Source organism: Oryzias latipes, chromosome 13, assembly GCF_002234675.1.
Source record: "Oryzias latipes chromosome 13, ASM223467v1".
Classification (NCBI taxonomy): domain Eukaryota; kingdom Metazoa; phylum Chordata; class Actinopteri; order Beloniformes; family Adrianichthyidae; genus Oryzias; species Oryzias latipes.
The window spans coordinates 22,456,259-22,475,724 of record NC_019871.2 but is presented as its reverse complement, the minus strand read 5'-3'; the positions used below and the strand labels follow the sequence as shown (position 1 = coordinate 22,475,724).

At 44.3% G+C, this 19,466-nt stretch overlaps 1 protein-coding gene across 2 annotated transcripts; it reads right to left on the bottom strand.

Moving 5' to 3' along the window:
• Positions 1-1,338: 1,338 nt before the first annotated feature.
• On the bottom strand, positions 1,339-19,142 carry baz1b (bromodomain adjacent to zinc finger domain 1B). Of its 2 annotated transcripts, XM_020708399.1 has the most exons (22): positions 18,382-19,142; positions 17,092-17,208; positions 15,282-15,426; positions 14,994-15,186; positions 14,799-14,920; positions 13,664-13,861; positions 13,398-13,580; positions 11,137-12,442; positions 10,845-10,994; positions 10,595-10,733; positions 10,331-10,494; positions 9,970-10,084; positions 9,789-9,887; positions 9,456-9,633; positions 8,143-8,328; positions 7,872-8,019; positions 7,401-7,532; positions 6,339-6,486; positions 4,710-4,825; positions 3,668-3,807; positions 3,478-3,584; positions 1,339-3,364 (listed from the first exon to the last, which is right to left on the bottom strand). In XM_020708399.1, the coding sequence occupies exons 1-22, from the start codon at positions 18,498-18,500 to the stop codon at positions 2,725-2,727; spliced, it is 4,845 nt and encodes a 1,614-aa protein (XP_020564058.1). In that variant the 5' UTR covers positions 18,501-19,142; the 3' UTR covers positions 1,339-2,724. The 2 variants fall into 2 exon arrangements, with proteins under 2 accessions (XP_020564058.1, XP_011481101.1); XM_011482799.2 differs by lacking the exon at positions 7,401-7,532.
• Positions 19,143-19,466: the final 324 nt, after the last annotated feature.

Here is a 19,466-nt window from a genome sequence, read left to right as displayed (position 1 = left end):
ATCATTGTTCTTCCCTTGTTAACTATGGTGACCTGCAAAGAAACATGTGCAGACATCATTGTGTTGCATAAAAATGGCTTCACAGGCAAGAATATTGTGGTTACCAAGATTCCATCTAAGTCAACAATTTATAAGATCATCAAGAACTGTAACCCTTGTGCTATCTTAGATGACCCCCCCCCTTACATTGACGTGTTCTCCCTACTATGACAAAGGTGGAAAGATTTCATGTAATCCATGGACACCAGTAAAGATCACAAATCATTGGAAAAAAAGGTTCAGCGCACTGTCTAGTGGGTCTAGATGATCCAACTCCCAACGTTAAAGTGCCAAGGATAGCACAAGGGTTAAGGAAAAATGTTCAGTTCTTGTTAAGAGTCTCCTTCCGATTGTTTGGGGCATCTGGAAAAAAGCTTGTCCAGAGAAGAAAGGGTGAAAGCTACCATCCGTCCTGTGTTATGCCAACAATAAAGCCTCCTGAGACCATTCATGTGTGGGGATGCATCTCATCCAAGGGATGTCCAAAAACACAGCTATGAATTTGCATGGTACCGAAACACCCAACAGCAATTTCTTCCAACAACAGTTTGGTGACAAACAATGCCTTTTCCAGCACGATGGAGCACCGTGCCATAAGGCAAAAGTGATAACTAAGTGACTCGGGAACCAAAATTGAAATTTTGGGTCCATGTCCTGGAAACTCCCCAGATATTTATCCCATTCTGGTCAATCCTCAAGAGGCAAGTGGACAAACAAAAACCCACTCATACTGACAAACTCCAAGAAGTCATTGTGAAAGAATGGGTTGCTATCAGTCAGGATTTGGCCCAGACGTTCATGGCCAGTTGAATTGCAGAGGTCCTGAAAAACAAGGGCCAACACTGCAAATACTGATTCTTTGCATAAATGTCATGTAATTGTTGATAAAAGCCTTTGAAACGTATGAAGCGCTTGTAATTATATCTCAGTTCATAACAGAAACAAAGATCTAAAAGCAGTTTAGCAGCAAACTATGTGAAAACTAATATTTGTGTCAAAACATTTGGCCATAACTGTTTAGGTTAGCATCAGCCGTCCTATGGGAAATTCCATTATATGTTTGCATCAAGGTAGCAGACTTTGGTTTACTGCGTTGGGTTGTCGGAAAAGGAAAGGCATAAAAGACCGATTTCTACTTTTATGGATCATTACTGATTTAGAAAGCTTGGATCCATAAATCGATTTGATCAACCCAGCCGTAGACATGACATATCTTTAATTTAGGACTTTTTTAACTGTGTCGTTTGTGGGTTTTTCCAGTTTTTCCACCGACATTTTTCTGCAATAAAACAGAGAGGCTTGCTTTGAATCTGTAGTCTTTATTTGAAAGTTTTTACATGTGAATCCTCCATCCAACCCAAACCCAGCTTTAGACTATAAATATATATATAAAAAAGAAGTGTAAAAGAATTTTGCAGTTCCTCCCAGAACAAAGAAAGCATTTACAGTGGGATCTCACTCGGAGAAGGGCAGTCACCTCAGCTATGTTTAACAGAAATGATTGAACGGGGGATTTGTGGATCAACAACGTAAGTGTAGCGCGTCAGAATTTAAAAACACCAGCGGCCGGGCAGAACCAAGGGTTCTGGATGAGAACGGCACGAATGAAACACATTGGAGCACGGCACAGTCCAGACAGGGGTCGGATCAGTATACACAAATATATGTACATATACACACACACCGCTGGAAAAAAAACTATGTTTACTCAACTTTTCTTGTTTTTTATTTAGTGGGGAAGGGGGGGGTTGCTACCAAGCTGAGCGTCAGAGCCAAACACTCCTGAAAAAACGCCTGTCAGAGCAGACTGAGGATCTGGAAGTGCCAGGACCAGGCCACTCAAAGTGCAACGCTAGGGCGCCACCTGGTGACCGGAGCGGACCACTTGCAAATCCCTCCAAGGAGTTGCGTGGTTTGGCGTGAAAACGTAGGGGGTGATGTTTGAGCTGGAAACGTTTGTGCTGACCGGGAGAGCCGTCTGCTATCAGCCGGATGTGATTCAAGATCCACAAACAAGTCACAACTTTACAATACCAAACAATATGTGCAAAAATATCAAATATTCCCCCCAAAATGCCCTTTTTTTTTTAAACAAACATCACGCTGGCTGATTCCAACACTGTTTACAAAGTTTGTATGCACATCATATTAAAGTGTGGTCCTGCAGTTGCTGGCGTATTGGGTGCACTTCACAGCAGAGGAGTGCAAACAGACGGATGGATCGGTTGAGGTACTGGGGTGTTTTATAGTGACAGGGCACTGCAGAGCAGGAAAGGCTGCACAGCTCTAGGAGCCACAGGCGAGTTTCCTGAAAGATCTTGACACTAAGAGCTGACGTTTAAAATCGCTGACGTCGTTTCAACACGTTTACTCACATTAGAAAAAAGTCTGGTCTGGAAATTAGTAGCACTGCTGTGAAGCAGGAAGGAGGTGAAAAAGGAGAAGTGATGCTCCTGGTGATGCTGCACTACCAGGTGGGGATAAGAGCTATGGGAGCCACTCACTTTTACAAATGTGATGGTGGGGAAATAAGAAACGATCACCAGTATTAAACATTTTACAAATATAAATCCGTTTTTTTTTCTTCCAAAAATGAACTAAAGTTCAGAAAAATTCCCTGTGAGGATGGAGTCCTGCTGGCGGAGGAGGTGGAGGATAGTCGGAGCCGGGTCAGCACCCTGGATTTCAGGAACGTTTTTGTCTCTTGGAATGTCGCGGCCGGCTGGACTGCTCTTCGTCGCTGCTGGCGAGGTCGCCGCGGCCCCCCTGCTGGCGGGCCCTTCGCGTTTCCTGCTCGCCGTCACTATCCTGCTCCCTGTAGTTCTTCCTGCTGGAGGTGGCAGTCGCCCGTTTACTTCTCCTTCTGCTGTCGTCCTCGTCTTCCTCCTCGCTTTCACTTTCCTCCACCTTTTGCCTCCGACTTCTGCTGGCTTTCTTCTTCTTGGACTTCCCGTTCTGCATTTGCTTCTTTGGCTCCTCCTCCTGCGCTTCATCGTCCTCCTCGTCTTCCTCCTCCTCCTCCTCCGATGAAGCAGCGGGTCGGCTGGCGCGTTTGCGGGAACGTCGGCGAAGGTAGCCGAGCCCAGGCAGCAGCTTTTGGAGCAGCTCGGTGAAGGCTTGCTCCGTCTTGACCATGCAGGAGAGCACAGTGCTGCCCTGCTGGTTGTACTCCTCGGCGTTGGAAAAGACCAGCTTCAGGTCCTCCAGGAAGTCCTGCCCGTGGCGGTACGAGCCCTGGCCGAACTTCCCCAGCATGGTCTGGAAGTCCATGGGCTGGGAGATGATGTCCAGGTAGTCCTCGGCCTCATCGGGGGAAACCGGCTCCCTGAAAGCAGAACATTTACAGTCTGGTCACATAAATCATAAAACGAGATGTTTACCTGGTCTGGAGAAAGGGTGTGGGTGTTTGCTCTCACGGGGGTGGCTTGATTTGCTCACCTGAAAGGCCAGCTGTAACGGAACTTCATCAACTTTTTGAGGATTTCCTCACACTTCTCCAGCTCCAGCGCCTGCCTCCTCGGCCCAGTCTGGGAGGTCTGTCGCACCTGCAGACACAGACGTCATGAGTGTGGATGAAGGAGGGACGGATGCCGCTAAGGGTTCTGGGCCTGCGTCTCGGTTTCTGTACCAGCTCGTCGATGTCCGCCGGGCTGCTGGGGACCGTCCTTGGCTTGCTGCTCTGACTGCTGGAGGAGCTCTGCTTCTTGGATTTGCTTTTAGAGCTTTTTTGGCGAGATGATGACTGCTTGTTTTTTTTCCTTGGTCTTACTGCAACCACAAAAACAAAAGAACTGCCTTGATTTGACATGTACAAACAAGAAGTGGGCGTGTCTAGAATACAGAGTATGGACCAGCATCCTGACAGCACTCGTGTGATGCAGCACAGAGGATCATCCTGCCACATACTCTGAGTGAAGCCAGAGGGAGACGCTCCAGCTTCAAAGCAACGTTCAGCTGGGACTGTTGTTAAACCACGACAAGCAGACAATGGAGGCAGAATGAGGAGCCAGGCTGGAACTCGCTGTTAGCATTCCTCCCAGTCCCAAACCAAACAAACCTTGTTCAGAGAGACACCGCAGTTCTGGACAGACGGACTTCAAATGCACCATCAGGTTGATCTCCGTGCTCTAAATCAAACCACGTTTAACTACTTAATCTGGCCCACCAAACTGAGATAAATTACATGGATGATCCTTATTACAGCTTTATTTTCCCTGATATTCTGCTGTTTCTCTAGAAATAGTGCACTACATTGTGTTCAAGTGCAGAAAGTTATTTTGCGTTCATGTGGTGTTGAAAGGTGTGGTTCTTTTTTTTTTTGTTAACGTTAATGAGTGTTTTCTGTGTTGGACGGTCACTTTTCCAAACATTCCAACACCACATGAATGCAGCATTTCTCCAAATTTGCTTTTTTCCCTGATGGACATCAACGTGTTGCTGCAACTGGCACTAAAATGAGAAGAAAAGCCACAGTCTATATATAAAAACATTAAAAAAAAGTTCTGTTTTGAAATAAATACAATATTTTTCAATCAGCATGTTTATGTCCAGATTCCAAGTGATTTCTGTCTCTGATGAGTTGGTGTTACCAGATCTGCTCGGTTCAGTCCTCTTGTCAGATTTTAGAATGAATATCAGAATGACCTGTCAAAAAACATCTTCATACTCACAGCTGTGGCCCATGGCTTTGTAGTAATTGTCTTCCTCTTCATCCTCCTCGTCCTCAGAGTCCTCCTCTTCAGACTCCTCCTCGTTCTCTTCTTCATCGGAGTCTTCATTGTAGTTTCTAAACAGAAGAGTCAAAGTAAACTTTATTTAAACAGCACAGATCACCAAAGTGAAACATGCAGAGTGAATCAAAATGAATCAAAAACGAAAACAAATATTAAGCAAACACATTCCCCCCCTGCTGGCTGTGCTGTATAGCTGGTCTGTGATTGTGATTTATGTTTTTATATCTCTACAAGCCTCTTGGAAAGGTCCTGTTTGCGAGTGAAAACTGGATTCTAAACATGTGGACCTGGATAAATAAAGGTTCTACTGCTACTTATTCCAACGGACTAAACACACTTGATCCAGGTAATCGGCAGCAAGAAGTGCTGGGAGATCTGGAATACAGGCGGTGTGTTTGATCCTGAGGACCAGGACCAGGACCAGGACCAGGACCAGGACCAGGACCAGGACCAGGACCAGGACCAGGACTTTACGGCTGTGGCTGCATTGGTTTCCTTTTCCTTCTGTGTTGTGTGTGCTTTATTCCTTTGTCAGAGTGGAACCTCGCTGTTTTGTGTGTGTCTCTGTGTGTTGATGGACTTGGGGTGTGGTGCTGGACAGGTGTGGTGCTGGACAGGTGTGGTGCTGGACAGGTGTGGTGCTGGACAGGTGTGGTGCTGGACAGGTGTGGTGCTGGACAGGTGTGGTGCTGGACAGGTGTGCCTGCCGATGCAGGGCAGATGCAGACAGCCTTCAAATCACCATGTGAACCATGAGTCCTGGAGAATGGCCTTCTGCTAAGCTCTCTTCTCACCTTTGGGAGACTTTTAAAGACCAACTCCAATGAAAATAATGTTTCTGGGGATTTTAACATGTTCTTGTGGGATTTTTTTTGATGATGGAGGACTTTGATAAAGAAAATTAATCCTTAAAATTGCATTTCTGAACATTTTTTTTAATTCAAATTCTTGTGAATCAGGAGGAAACAAAAAAGTGTTACACTAAACCAATAAACCCCTGGACTTAGAAAAGGCATAAACAAGAGTACAAACCGACACTTGACTCTTCCTGATCTTATCGGGTTCAGTAGTTCTTAAAGGAGCTGTTTCCTCATTTTGTTGAATAATGAATTTGATCTTGTTGTTTCAGAGCTTTTTGCCATTAAAAAAATGCCGACAATCGCGTGGATGCTTGTTTTAAAACATCCAAAAACTTCCCAGGGTTTTTATGTAGGGAGGATAGTTTAGCTTTGTTGCCTTCATTAAAAACAGAGGAAGAAACATGCAGATAAACCCTAAGTACACGCGCTTTTAAATTCCCAGAAAGCAGTTCTAAACATCTGCACGCTGGAACCTTAGAGAATTACTTGCTCTTGGAAATAACCTGTAAATGTCCTTTTCTAATATTTAGATTAATCGTAGCAAACGTTTTCAAAGCCAGTTTGTTTAGACCCGAGGTAACGTTGCTGTAGAACGTGGATTTGGTTTCCGTTTTTCCAAAACAGACACAGCTCCACAGCGGCTTCTTCCCCATTATAGTTTTAAAGGTACAATGAGCAGAGGACGTGACATGGAGGGCGGGGTTACCTTAAGCGTGAGCCTCGTCTGGCAACAGTGGGCTGGCAGGCAGGACAGAGCCACTCCCCAGTGGGGATGCGGTAGAGGGCCGGTCGCAGGCAGAACAGATGGAAGGCCTTGTTGCACTCATCACAGAGGATCAGCTTCTCATCGTCGCCTTGAAGAGATCAAGACAACCGTTAGGGCAGAGTAACACAATTCAGTCCCCGCACCTGTTTGAACAAGTTCCACCATTTACGTCAGTCTAACCGATCAGACGTGACGCCATATGGCAATTTCAACATCCACACTTATTGAGAGGGATAACGTCTCTAAATGAGGCCAAAAAGCACAGCTGAAGGTTCTGATAAGACAGTTTGTGTGGAGAAGAACTATTTTGTTTTCCTAATAATTTAGAGGATTAACTAAAGACGCTAATAAACAAGAACTTATCATGCATATGAATTTACCAACCGCACACGTACGTTTACTAATCATACGTGTGAATTTATCAATTTTGTACGTGAATTTAAAACAATACATGTGGATTTAACAACTGCACATGAAAATGTACCAACAGGGAGTTTAAATTTACCATATGTGTACATTTTGCGCGTGTGCAATTTTCAACCGTGTGTGACTTCACAGCATGTCTAACTTTACATGTGTGTTAATATACAGTGCATATGGATTTACCAATCACTGCTGCTTTAATATAATTGTTTGAGTTTTAGAGATGCTTCAACATGAATAACTTTAGTTTTAATTTGAGATAAATTCCTCAATTTAATAAGAATTCCATCAATCTGGCTCACTTCTTGAGGATTACATAAAGTGCACTTCCATAAACTAGGAGTTAAATGTGTGCGTCCTCCTGCAGCCTTTATCAAACTTTCAAACTTATTATTGAAAAATAGCAGATCTTGTTTTAGCATCTTTCTAGAAAAACAGTCAAACTGAAGAATCCTATAATGGCAGCAGAATCCTGGAGGGTCTGATGCTTTACAGCAGGTTTTACCTGATCCTCACGTTTCACACATCCTCATCATCATTCTCAGATAGAACCTCAAGCTTGCGTCAGATCTGGTTCACCTGTGGGCCGCCGCAGCGCTCGCCTCTGAACGTAGACCTGCCTGACACAACTAGTCTGATCTGCTCTGTGCTTCCTGCTGCCCTGTCTGGATCTGGTCTCCCTCAACTTCAGCGCAGCGTTCAGCCTGAGCACTGGACAGGAGAAACGTGGGGTGATGGACCTCTGCTCACACAAATCTGACTTCACCTTTCAAACAGTACAATTGGGAATCATTTGCAGAGAAAAAGTTCCACAGAAATATTGAAAATGTCTTTTATAACAAACACAATCTTTTTTAAGGGCGCTGTCTTGAAGTTGAGTCACAAGGACTGGACAAAAACCTTCCTTTTGCCGCTCAGGAGCTGCTATGTCTCCAGCCTTCACAGACTCTAAAGGGTGTTTTGGGAGTTCTGTCATTCCTCAGCTGAAACTTAAAAAGATGAACTTTTTTTCCCTCAGATGTTCGTACAGACGTCAAAGTGTCTCCTTACCTTTCCTGCGACACACTTTGCAGCGAGCGTTTTCCGCAGACATGTCCCACTTTATGCAGGCGTCCAGCATTCCCAGCAGCACGTGCATGCGGGAAAAGGTCTGCGCCTCCCTGATGGCCGTCTTCCACTTCTCCACCGCCGTAGCCACCTAGGAAACGAGTCCAGCCACACTCAGCTCAAGGGACGGCCTCAAAGCGCTCGACATTTACCGACTGTAGCTAGACGTCCACTCTTATAAGAAAGAGGCGGGTTTGTTAGCTGGATTCCGTACCCTGGCCTCCTCTGCCAGCCTTTTCTCCTCATCCACCTCCTCTGCTTTGCTGCTGTCCTCTCCGCCTTGCTTTTTCTTCTTCTTCTGCTTCGGGGCCATGAAGCCCTGCAGGAACTTTTTGATGACACAGGCCTGGAGAGTGATGATGGACTCCCCAAAGTTTTTCAAGCTGTCCATTTCTTTTAGCTGTGAGCAGAAATGAAAACAGAAATGTAAAAACTGACAACAAGAGAGTCAAGACTTGAGAGAGAGAAAAATTCATTTTGAAATGTGTGTTTGCATTAAGTCCAAAAAAGAGAAACAGGTTGATACAGACAAAGAATAATCCAACATCTGAAATATTTCTCATCAATTTTTTTTTCTAATTTCATAGCCGGACCATCGACAGTATCTTACAACTGGACCGGTGTGTTTCTGGACACAGAAAAAGGTTGGATTCTTGCTCAAATCAAGTGAAGTTAATTCAGTCGTCATTTTTATCGTTTGACGTGTGGATGCTGCCATGCTGGAGGCAGAAAACGCCAGTAAGCAGAAGTGTTGAGTATCTTTCCCTCTCACATGAGTCAATGTGCATCTCAATACATGTTCCAAACCTAAACCTAAACAGATTCAGTCTAGATATTATCATTCATTTGGCATTTAAAACTATGAATGAAAATGCTTTTTTAACACAGACAATATTTCTTACTGGAACAAAATCTCTTCAAACATCAAAAACCTGTCATTTTTAGTCCTTTAGACTGTTTTCTTCTTTGTGGCTTAATAAATAAAAGTGCGCCATATTCATTTATTTGGGCATTTTTTGAAGTGCTGTGAAAAAAAAAGGTTATCGTATGTTTAGTGTGCACAGCTAGAGCTCCAGAGATTACTGCCAACAATATTTGCTATCTTGATGTATATCTGATCTGCCTTTTTTAATCCGACGGGCCGGTGTTGAACCGGTTATTTTGACTGAGAAAGTGTCCCAGCTGCTCTGTGGGTGGGTATAACTGTGGCCCCTCCCTCCTCGGCTAAGTGTCAATATTAAGAGGCCTTCAAGTGACTTGCAAGAAAGTTTCTTTGTGGACCCCCCTGATCAGTACTGAGTGAGCACGTCTGCAGCAAGGACTCTGCCAATGACAGATCAGCTGTCCTTAGAAACACAGAATCTGTCAATTGTGGACATGGGGGCCAGCAGGCATCCCCTACTTGAATAACGTGGACTACAGGAAGATTTATCATGAACAAAACGAGGATTGTCAAGAACATGAAGAAAAAATTAAGAAAAGGAAAAGCTCTCGTATGCAGGCAAGTTTAGCATCAGGGGGACTCACCTCCTCCTCAATATCAGCGTTTTTATCCAGGTATCCCAGACCCCCCTTCTGCAGTCTGGAGGCGATTTCCTGAATGTCACTGCGCATATATTTCAGCAGCTCCTCGTAACCATCACAGGTCCTCAGGCCCAGTTTGCTCTTCCGGGTCAAATGGATGGAGTGCAAAATGTCCTGGTACCTGAAACAGGAGACCCTCTGCTTTATAATCTGCTTTGGCCAAACCAGATCTGCTGAGTCACAGCCTGACTGGCGTTGGCTCATGCTGCATCATAAAGTCTTCAGTATGTCGAGCTGTAAGAACGGATGCTCGTAAGGATACTTCATCTAATTCACCTGCTTTGGATCTTTGCTTTGAGCGCGCTCTCTCTGACCCCCTGGGGATGAAGACTTTCCACCAGCTCCTCCAGCTCTGCGGGGCTATCGACGACGAACCTGGACTCAGGGGTAGAAAGCCCGAATGTGAGGAAGAGGGAGTTCAGTCCAAACAAACGCATCATCTGGAGGATCTTCTTACCAGAGGTTCTGTCCCTGCTTGGGGGTGGTGGTTTCAATACAGACGTCTAGTGGAGCCTCCTGCTGGACACCTTCCATAACTGCACCGTCAATGCTTCCGTCATCTTTTTCAGCTCCTACAGCAAACATTTACTCAGCATTTATACAACCATTCTCATATTTAAAATATCAGTTAAAGAACACATCTGGAGTAGTAAAAAACATTCAGAGCTTAAATCAAAGACTTTAAATCTTTGATTAAATCCTGATTGCTCGGTTTCTCTAGGATTTGTTTGTACGATGGTCTTTCAACAGGTTTGTTGATAATAGGGCTTTGCTTAATAATGCGTTTGCTTCAAAAGAACAATAACTTTCTCACACACCCTGTGAATCAGGAGCAGAGGTTGATTCCCCATCCTCCTCTTCCTCCACCTCTGGCTCTGCTGCCCTCTCCTCAGGTGGAGGGGTGAAGCTATAGTCGATGCTTTCGTGCACCCACCCTTTCTCGATGTACAAACCAGGGACCACGTCAGAGAAGAGCCAGTACCTTTACAAAGAGACAACAGGGGGGCCGTTAGGAGCGTCTGGGGACATCATGATAAATGCCGAGGATCAGAAGTCCACTCAGACTCAGTCCACTACCCCACCTGTTGTGGTTTCTGTCAGTGCCCAGGGGAGTCCTCCGCATCACCAGCCTGGCTTTCGTGATCCCTTCCTGAAAGGCCCTCTCTGCTGAAGCCTTCTGCTTACGCATCCGCTCCTCCTCCGCCTCCTTCTCCATCCGCTCTGGAGGGAAAACAACTTTTAGCAGCTGCAGATTTCACAAAATGAACAAATGTGCGTCGCATGTTTTCCATATTTCACCTCCTCACATGAAACTCACACACGTGTATTTACCTTTGTTCTGTCGGTCCAGCTCCTCTTTTTCTTTCTTGGCCTGCATGGCCATCAGTCTCCGGCTCTTCACTAAGCTGATCAAATCCTCCGGCTCCACCTTAACTTCCTTCTTGATCTCTTTTTTGATGTTCCCTTCTTTTTTCTTTTCACCTTTAATGCATGCAGATAAGAAAAACATCGTTTAAGAACATGTGGAGAAAATAACCCCAAAGAATGATAGAGACGTTGTGAAGTTGAGCCACAGTGTTTAAAGGAAGAAGATTTTTGTTTTCAAACAGAGCCAGACGCTTACCTTTGCTCTCCATCTCCTTTCGCTTCTTCTTCTCCTCCTTCTTGCGGTCGTTGACCTCCTTAAGCATGGCCAGACGCTCCTTCCACAGCTCGGCGGATCGTTGCTGCATCGCATCGACGTGGTCTTCCACAGAGTACGTCATTAGGATGCGGTGGCACAGCGCCACCAGCAGGTTGACCTTGTCCTCCGGGCTCAGCTCAAACACCTCAGACGTTTCGAGCTTCTCTAGGAACTCGCTTGTCACCACGTCGTCAAAGCCCCCCAAGGCTCCCGAGTCCTCCGACCCCTGGGCGCTCTCCTCGCCGTGGGCGTCGCACGGGCGCAGGCACAGCCGAGCCAGCTCTGACGCAGAGTGCATGGTTAGGGGGATCTCAGATAGGGGCATGTCCAGCTCGCTGTAGCCTTCCGCCAGCTCGTCCTGCAGCAGCGTCTGGAGCAGCACCACCAGCACCCGGTTCAAGTAGAGGAAGCCCGACCGATCTCCTGCCAGAGCCTCCATCAGGGCCATAGCTGTGATGGGATACTGGTCGTTCGGCATCAGCAGGCCAGCATAGCAGTGAAGGAAGTCCACAACCATTGCAACACTGCCAAAGAGCGTGTTGGGCAGCCCTTCAGGTATGTCCACCAGCTTAAATGCTGGAAGGGTCTTGCCACCTTCTATCTCCTGGTCTTCGTATCTTCGAGACTGTTCTCGGCGAACAAGCATCTCCTTTTCCCGTCTCTCCTTGGCCTTTTCGCGTAACTTCTCTTTGAGTTCTGCGCGTTTCTTTTGGATCTCCTCCTTCTTTTCTTCTTCACTCATGGCTGCCCATCGTTTCTTCTGCTCCAGCAGCTCCCACCGTTTCTGGACCAGCTCCTTAAGCTCCTCGGGCAGCCGGTCGCGGTCATCTGGGGTCAAGGCCTTTGCAGCTTTGGTGAGGAGGTAAGAAAGCGAGTTCTTCTTGTCCTCTTTGTCTTTGTTTTCCTTATAGTAACGCAGAAGGTGCAGAGCCATGGGGTGCAGGGGCTTCCCCAGTTTGGGTGTACCTATGCTGGAACTACGGGCTCTCTTCTTGGGACTCCCTGACGGCGTTCCTTTAGCCAAATGAAGCAGGGTCATCTGCTTCATCTTTGGGGTCTTAGTACCAGCTTTGCCCTCTTTTTTAGAGACATGAAGTTTCTTATCTCCGTTCTTTCCGCTTTTCTTGCCTTCCTTCTTGTCCGTGCTCTTCTTGCCAGATTTTGGAGTGGAGGGAGCCGAGCCTTTTTCTTCCCCTTTCGTCCCAGAGTTCTTCACTTTGAGTGGGGAACCGTTCATTTTGATTTTCTGAAACACAGATAGGAGAAGCCACGATGCACACACATGGCATTAAATTATACGTCCTCCATGTTGGTTAGTAGGAATGTATAAATCCGATCACGCGATTGGAAAACGGGCCGGATCACAAAGATTTAGACTCGATCTGAATTAAATGCTTAGTCCTGATCAGGCATCTGATATTTATTTTATTCCTTTTTTGATCAGGGCTATATATTTCAAAGTCGTTCTTACAGATAAATACATCAGTAGAAGTCTGTTTATCATGAACATATCACAACATTTGATTGCCGTAAAGCACTAGTTAGAGCAGGAAGCGCTCAAAAACTGTCCAGTACATTTTGTGATGAACCGGACAGATCTGGACTTACAGCTTTTATTAAATGCCTAAAACTGACAGAAAATGTCTCTATTGGTTTGTCTCAACTCAAACAATGACCCAGACAAACATTTTTAACAGAAAAAAACGGGTTTCTGTTTCGTTTGAATGAGAATGACTCTCTCCGTGGTGCTGACACAGAGACAGCAGGGAGGCTGCTAAGGGACCGTGTACAAAGTGCAAGCTCCGGGAAAAGGTGATAATAGAAAGAAAAAAATCCAGAATCTCCCCAAAAAACTCCAACTAATAAAGGATTACATTGATATGATCTAGCCATGAATACTCTTTATCATATTCATGTAAGGATTTCCGAATTTGTAATATCTAAGAATTTCTAATGGAAATATGAATCACGTGATCAAAAGTGTTCAATAGTTCTGAAGATACTAAAGCTACAGTCTTTCTCCATATAACTAATTATTAGCTGATATAGTAACACTATTCTTAATTGATTGAACCTGAATCTGTTTCTTAAATTTGTTCGTTTTTTAAAATGTATTAAACAAGTGTAAGATGTGCTGCCAGATATTTAAAATCAAACGACCCCTAGTTATGAGGTTAAGAGAAACAAATCAATCGACCAACCTGCATGTGGCCCCAGATGGTGGGACTCAGTGGCATGCCCAAAGAATCCTTCTTATTCTTTTTCTTCTCCCCCTTCTCATTTCCAGAATCTTCTCCTGAAGCGTCGCTCTTCAGTTTCTTACTTGCTTTACCTTCTGAGGACCCCAATCTCTTTCGCTTTGTGGAGGGATTCTCAGCCAAAAACTTTAGGGAAAGATGCAAACCAAAGATTTAATGCGATTTAAATGACACCGTGTGCATATAAACATGTTAAGCACTTGTGTTACCTTGTGTGGATCGAGGAGAAAGTCACTGAATTTACTAGGAAGGTTGAACTTTTTCACAAGCTCATCCTCAACTACCCACGGAGCACTTTCTCCTTTGCCCAGCCTAAGAGCATTGTGCCTGATGAAGTAGCGCATGATCTCCTTGGTTGGAGGACGCTCTGTTCTAAAGAGGCTGTCAGCTGGGACGTCACAGATCACCTGCAATTCAAATGAATTGAAGAGTTTAGTCTCAAAAAAAGAAATGCCACAAAGAAAGACTCCCCCGGCCCATAGGCAAGGCTTGAGAAGCACGTGCATCAAGACGACATTGCTGCATGGGTGGGCTTAGATCCCTCGGAGTGGACTGCCGACCTGTGGCAGAATGGCTAGCTCAGACAATGAACTCTCCTGTGGAACAGGTGTCCTCTGCCAGGGACTCTGCATGCAGCTAGGCCGGCAGGGGCTCTTCACAGCGAACACATCAGCCGCTCCGTGTAATTAAACACACATGTGCAGTGACATATGCCTCATGGGATGTTGGATTGGCCGCTCTGCATGTCAATCGAGTGATGTACTTCCACTTTGAGGAAGGCAATTTTTTTCTTTAAATATATCTTTCTCGTTGTTTATTCCTTTTTGATGGCCAGCAATCTACCCACATATCAATCGCACTCGATCGCTGATTGTGATGGAATTTTGGGCCCCCGTGCTCTAGCGGTTAGGAAGGTGTGTGAACTTTGATGACCACAAACAAGTGCCACACACACAGGGTCTGCATGTGATACACAAGTGCATGCAGGATGTCCACCCAAACTACACTCTCACTCTGAATGTCCAATTTCCTCATGTCCAACAATCAGGGTGTTAGCATTAGCGCTAACGGGCTTCTTGTGCAGTCCAGAGGATTTGGGGGGGGAGGGGGGGGGGCTGTACAATGGTCCTACATTTCACCTATATCACTCTCACTTACCGAGAGAACACCTTAAGTGTTCACTATAAATTGTCGCCAGTAGAAAAAATGTGCATGACCAAGCGGTCTCCGACCTTGATTTTCTGTGCGGGCCACCTCCAGGTTAGACTATTTGTGACTAAGGCATAAACAAATGCAACAAAAGCTATTGTCCATCTAAAACCTGAATAATAATGGTTCACACACCTTGTCCTCATTGATGAGCTTCACGTCGTATTTATGAGGCAGGAACTTTGGCATCACCCACTTCTTCTTCTCTTCTTTCAGGGCAGTGGTAAGTTTCCGTGGGGACCGTCGTGCTCGATCACCTGAAACATTAGCTGCTGTTAGCCACATGCAGACGGGATCAGTGTCACAAATATGACAAATCCTAGCATTTACTCAGACTCTCTCTTCTGCTTTCCGCCTCGCGTGGCGGCGCCTCTTTCCTCTGGTTCTCCTGGCTGGCGTTCTCTTTGTCGCTGGACGGTGAGTCACAAGCACCTTCAAGCTTCTTCTCTGCCGGCTCTCCTTCAAGGTTTTCCAACGGGTGAATCTTCACCACCTTTACCCGCAAACTTTTGTCCTTCCCCACCTAAAGTGGAAACGGCCAGTGAAAGTCACCTCACGGCATTACAGGATGCTGACCATCTTTGACGAGATCGCACATTTAACAGAAATCAGACCTACAAGAAAGTCACACTCTTCGTCCACTGCGTATTTGGTGAGGACCTCCAGCCACGACATCTCAACCAGCTTATCCAAAGACACCGTGTTGTGGTGGACCATCTCCAGGACTGGCTTCTCAAACCACTGGGGATACTCTTCTTGGAGCCTGCACAAAAGAGCACGATAAAAGAAAAGATGAAGCAAATGATGAATAGATTGATTCCATATTATTTTTCCACCAGACTGTACTTCTGAATTACTACAAAAAGACATAAAAATAGTTCTGCTGCTTTTGAATCCAGAGTGGTACTAGATAATAAGATGAAAACAATCAGTAGTGGGTTTGAAATCTCAAGATAAAATGTAAAAGTTAATAATCCAGAATGGCTTTGGCATTGTGCTGTGCTGTTAATTGTGATTCATTCATTATTTACAGACAAATTGGAGCTTTATAAATGTTTTAATTACGTTAATCTAATTTTTAATCTATAACTTTATCTCTTATGTAACGAATGCTTGTCAAGGCGTGTTTGTTATCAGGAATACAATATTGACACTGATTGCATCGACAGTTGTTTCTCCTAAGTCCACTCTTTTTTGCTAATGCACGCCTCATTATCCTGCTTATAGCATGGTCACTTTCAAAAAAATATATATCAGTTAGTACTTTCTTCTTATTGTTTTGTTTTTTTTTTAGGTGTAAATCCTTTTTCCACAAAAAAGCAGAATTTATGATATACCGTGCGATGCGTTGTCATGGTAATAGACACAGACCTGCACTGACCTTGCTTTGCCACATTGGACGAAAGTGGTATATATGATGAACGCTATATGTGAAACAAAGCAGCATTTCAGAGGGAAAGTTCATCTCTTCCCGCTTGTTTTTCTCATGCCACAACTAAAGAAACAAAGTCTAAATTGTTTGATTGCTCTGCTGTCACCTCCTCGTCTCTCATCTCTTCCCCTCTTCTCTTTTGCTGCATCCCAATCTTCAAAGTTATCAAATTCACCAAACGGGTGCAAGGAAACCACAAAATCACTCGTCTTTCCCTGCTGGCGCAATAAACTGTGGAATAAGCAACGTCTACATGCGTCTTGTGGTATTAATTAGACGTTGTGTGGTGAAGATTTTTGGGATTGTTCAGAAAAGTGTTCCTACTGTTTATTGATGTGTTAAATTAGAGCAGTCTGGACCGAATGTTTTGGTTTTTTCTCTATTGTTTGAGTTAAAAAAAACAATCCTGGTGACATAAAAGCAAAGGTTTGAAGTCTGTTATCATAAAAGATTTCAGAAAGCCATTTTTTATTCACCTCAAACTGAGGCTTTTTGGCAGCAATTATCTGAGAACAAAATTAGATAATTTTTATTAACTAATTACAGACAAAATAAATTACCGGTACTCAAAAAAACAAATGACACGACCTTTTACTTTAAGTGAATGCGCATCGCTTGCAGTGACATCCAAGCGGAGGAATAAAGTCAAAGGTTGCTACAAGTTAGACCTCGGTTTCTCAATACCAGGATACAGGAACTACCATCAAACTATTGCAGAAACGAGTGATGACTCACTCATCTGTCAAGGGAGGTGTAGCAGGCTTTTGAACTGCCACAAAGCCAGATCTTTCAGGGAAAGTCTCTTCTTTGACATGCTTTTATCAGAGATAATTCCCAGAGTGAGTAAAAATATGACTTGACATTTCTTTGTCAAATGCAAAGCCATCTTTTAAAAAAAAAAATACTTTCTCCATCTAAGTACAGGCTGTTTTACAAACTTGATAGACCGGGGGAAAAACAATAAACCAAGGTTTCGGCGGTGGTTCTGATACTAACAGTTCTGTGACTTCTTGCTCCTCCTCCCACGCCTCCTTGTGCGTGAGCTGCAGGCTTCCTGTGCTCTTGCATGTCCAGATGCGCTCGCCATACTTCTGCAATCGGGCTTCGTACTCTCTGTGCACACTTGGTCAAGGCAATTAGGATTTACAGTTCCACTTTTAGAGCAAAACAAACATGAAGAGTGAAATAAACATACAAAATTAATTAATTAACCAGTTAAACAGGAAAAAATTAATAGGCAAAAGCATAAAACAATGAATCTTTGCTGACAGAATTCACCCTAAACGTCAGTTTATCTTTTTATTTTATCTAAAGTTAGATTTTAGGATGAATAGATGCTTCAACGAGTTTCAGAATAATGCATAAGAACCCAGCATAATCCCATTATATCATTGGATTAAGGTGACATTTAAAAAAAAAACTGTTCTATCTATGGGACCACATTTTGTCAGGTGTAGTTAAAGGAGCCGCTCAAAAGTCCCCTTCACGGTGTTATCAGGAGAAGACCAGTGAGGTTCGCTGAACACCTTAGTTGTTAACATCAAACACTTTCGAGATTTTCCCCCAAACGAAAGCGAAATATAATGAGCTTTAAGACATTTCGACAATAAAAATCTGCCTCCGTTCACTCAGAGCGTCCGATTAACCTTGCTAGCTTTAGCGGACCAAATAATACACAGTCTAATCATGACCCAACAGGCAAAACAAGCAGTTACACAACAACTGCACTTGGCCTACTTGATTCAAAATAAACCTAAAAATATATATATTTTTTTAAAATACTTACAACTAATGCGTACTAGGCTAAGCAGGAGCTTAAGATGTTTGTGCTCACAGCAACGGCTAGCAGCGGTGACATAATGGGACACCTACCGTTAGCATGCCAGCCGCGTTAGCATCGATGACAGAAAGCTATCCAATTTAAAAGCAAAACCATGATTTTCACAAATGTTTATAGATTAGTCTATGTGTGTGTGAATAAAACTATTAAATGCGACAAGTAGCATCCTATTAACTATAATTTTTGGTTTAAATAAACTGTTAACTACTAGCTAAAACGTGACTTTTAGCACCACTGTTAGCTCGTCCCCCAGTGTTAACTCTACATGCGGTGAAACATTTAGGGGGGAAAAAGTCAGCGTGAGTCAAAATCTTTAACTACATAAACGTCTCTTAGAGCACGAATTTGTCACTTTTAGGACAGACGATTTATTAAAACTATTACTTTGAAATAACCCCTGGCTCGCTAAGGCTGTCCCAAAACAGCATCACGGTGAAGCAGGATACTCTTTGTTCCTGAAGGCCTCCTTGGTGTGCTCGATGATGTAGACCTCGTCTCCCGGGCCTGGAGCCTCGGCTAAAGGCTTAGCCAGTGGGTACGGTTTCCGGCCCAAAAGCGGTGCCATAGGAAATCCAGAGGTGGCAGGGTTGCCGGAGGTGTAACTGTATTTCCCAGCAACAATTTACGAATGTCGGGTTCGCCGATGTGTCCTTATCATGTATCCGAGAGCGCGTAGGGTCTATTCCGAGCGATGAAGCCTTTCACGTTACCGCCGGCAGGCCCGGCTCTCACTGTGCAGCAGCTAGCCGATCAGCTAACAGGCTGGACTGCTATCTCGTTACAAAACAATAACAGTGCACTTCTCAGCTCCGGCCTCATCGCACCATTATAGGACTTCCCTCACCACGACGGGTTGCTGGTTCAAATTCAATGTCTTAATATGTAATAAACCCGGAGTTACCCCTCTTGACAGTTTATAAACTTTCAGCTCCACGAATCGAAAACAAACTCGCGGCAACAGTCGAGGTAGCTGTACGACGGTAAAGTGTTATGAAATAGAAGCTTCTCGGTTCTTTAAAAGTGACCTTGTTGCTTAACGATCAGACTTTCCAAACATACGAGTTCCGAATCAGCAAGTGTTACGCGAAAGTAACCTGAATCAAACAAGAGGTTAATTCCTTGTCGAAATGGCGGGAGTTTCTAGTCCACCGGCACAGTTGTGTAAAACCTCAGCACCCCGTTTCCCCGGCAGCAAGCGGCGCCTCAGTTATTCCCCGCCCACTCTCGACTCCTATTGGTCCTCCCAGTGTAGCGGCCTTGTTGAATTACTTTAGCGGTCTGCGATTGGTCGAAACAACCTGTCTATTATAAGAGTCGGGAAGCCACTTAAAAATAAACCGTTTTTTTTCCCAAGGAGCAATAATAAATTGTTATTCTTTTTATTATTATTTTTTATCGAAGGCACTTTGCTTTTAGGAGAAACAAAATTAATTTAGTTTGAAACAAATCAAGAAATAAAAAAACAACTTTTTTTCCCCCCAAGTTTTACACAAAATGGTTTTTACAGTGAACTGAAAAGAACGTATCCACT

What these genes read in the sequence shown, in the direction of transcription:
- baz1b (XM_020708399.1), bottom strand. Translation starts at nt 18,500, where the DNA reads ATGGCACCGCTTTTGGGCCGGAAACCGTACCCACTGGCTAAGCCTTTA. An exon ending in CCATCTGGGGCCACATGCAG is followed by an intron (nt 12,443 to 13,397) that starts GTTGGTCGATTG and finishes TCTGTGTTTCAG; the next exon opens with AAAATCAAAATGAACGGTTC. An exon ending in AAGCAGGGACAGAACCTCTG is followed by an intron (nt 9,888 to 9,969) that starts GTAAGAAGATCC and finishes CCCTGAGTCCAG; the next exon opens with GTTCGTCGTCGATAGCCCCG.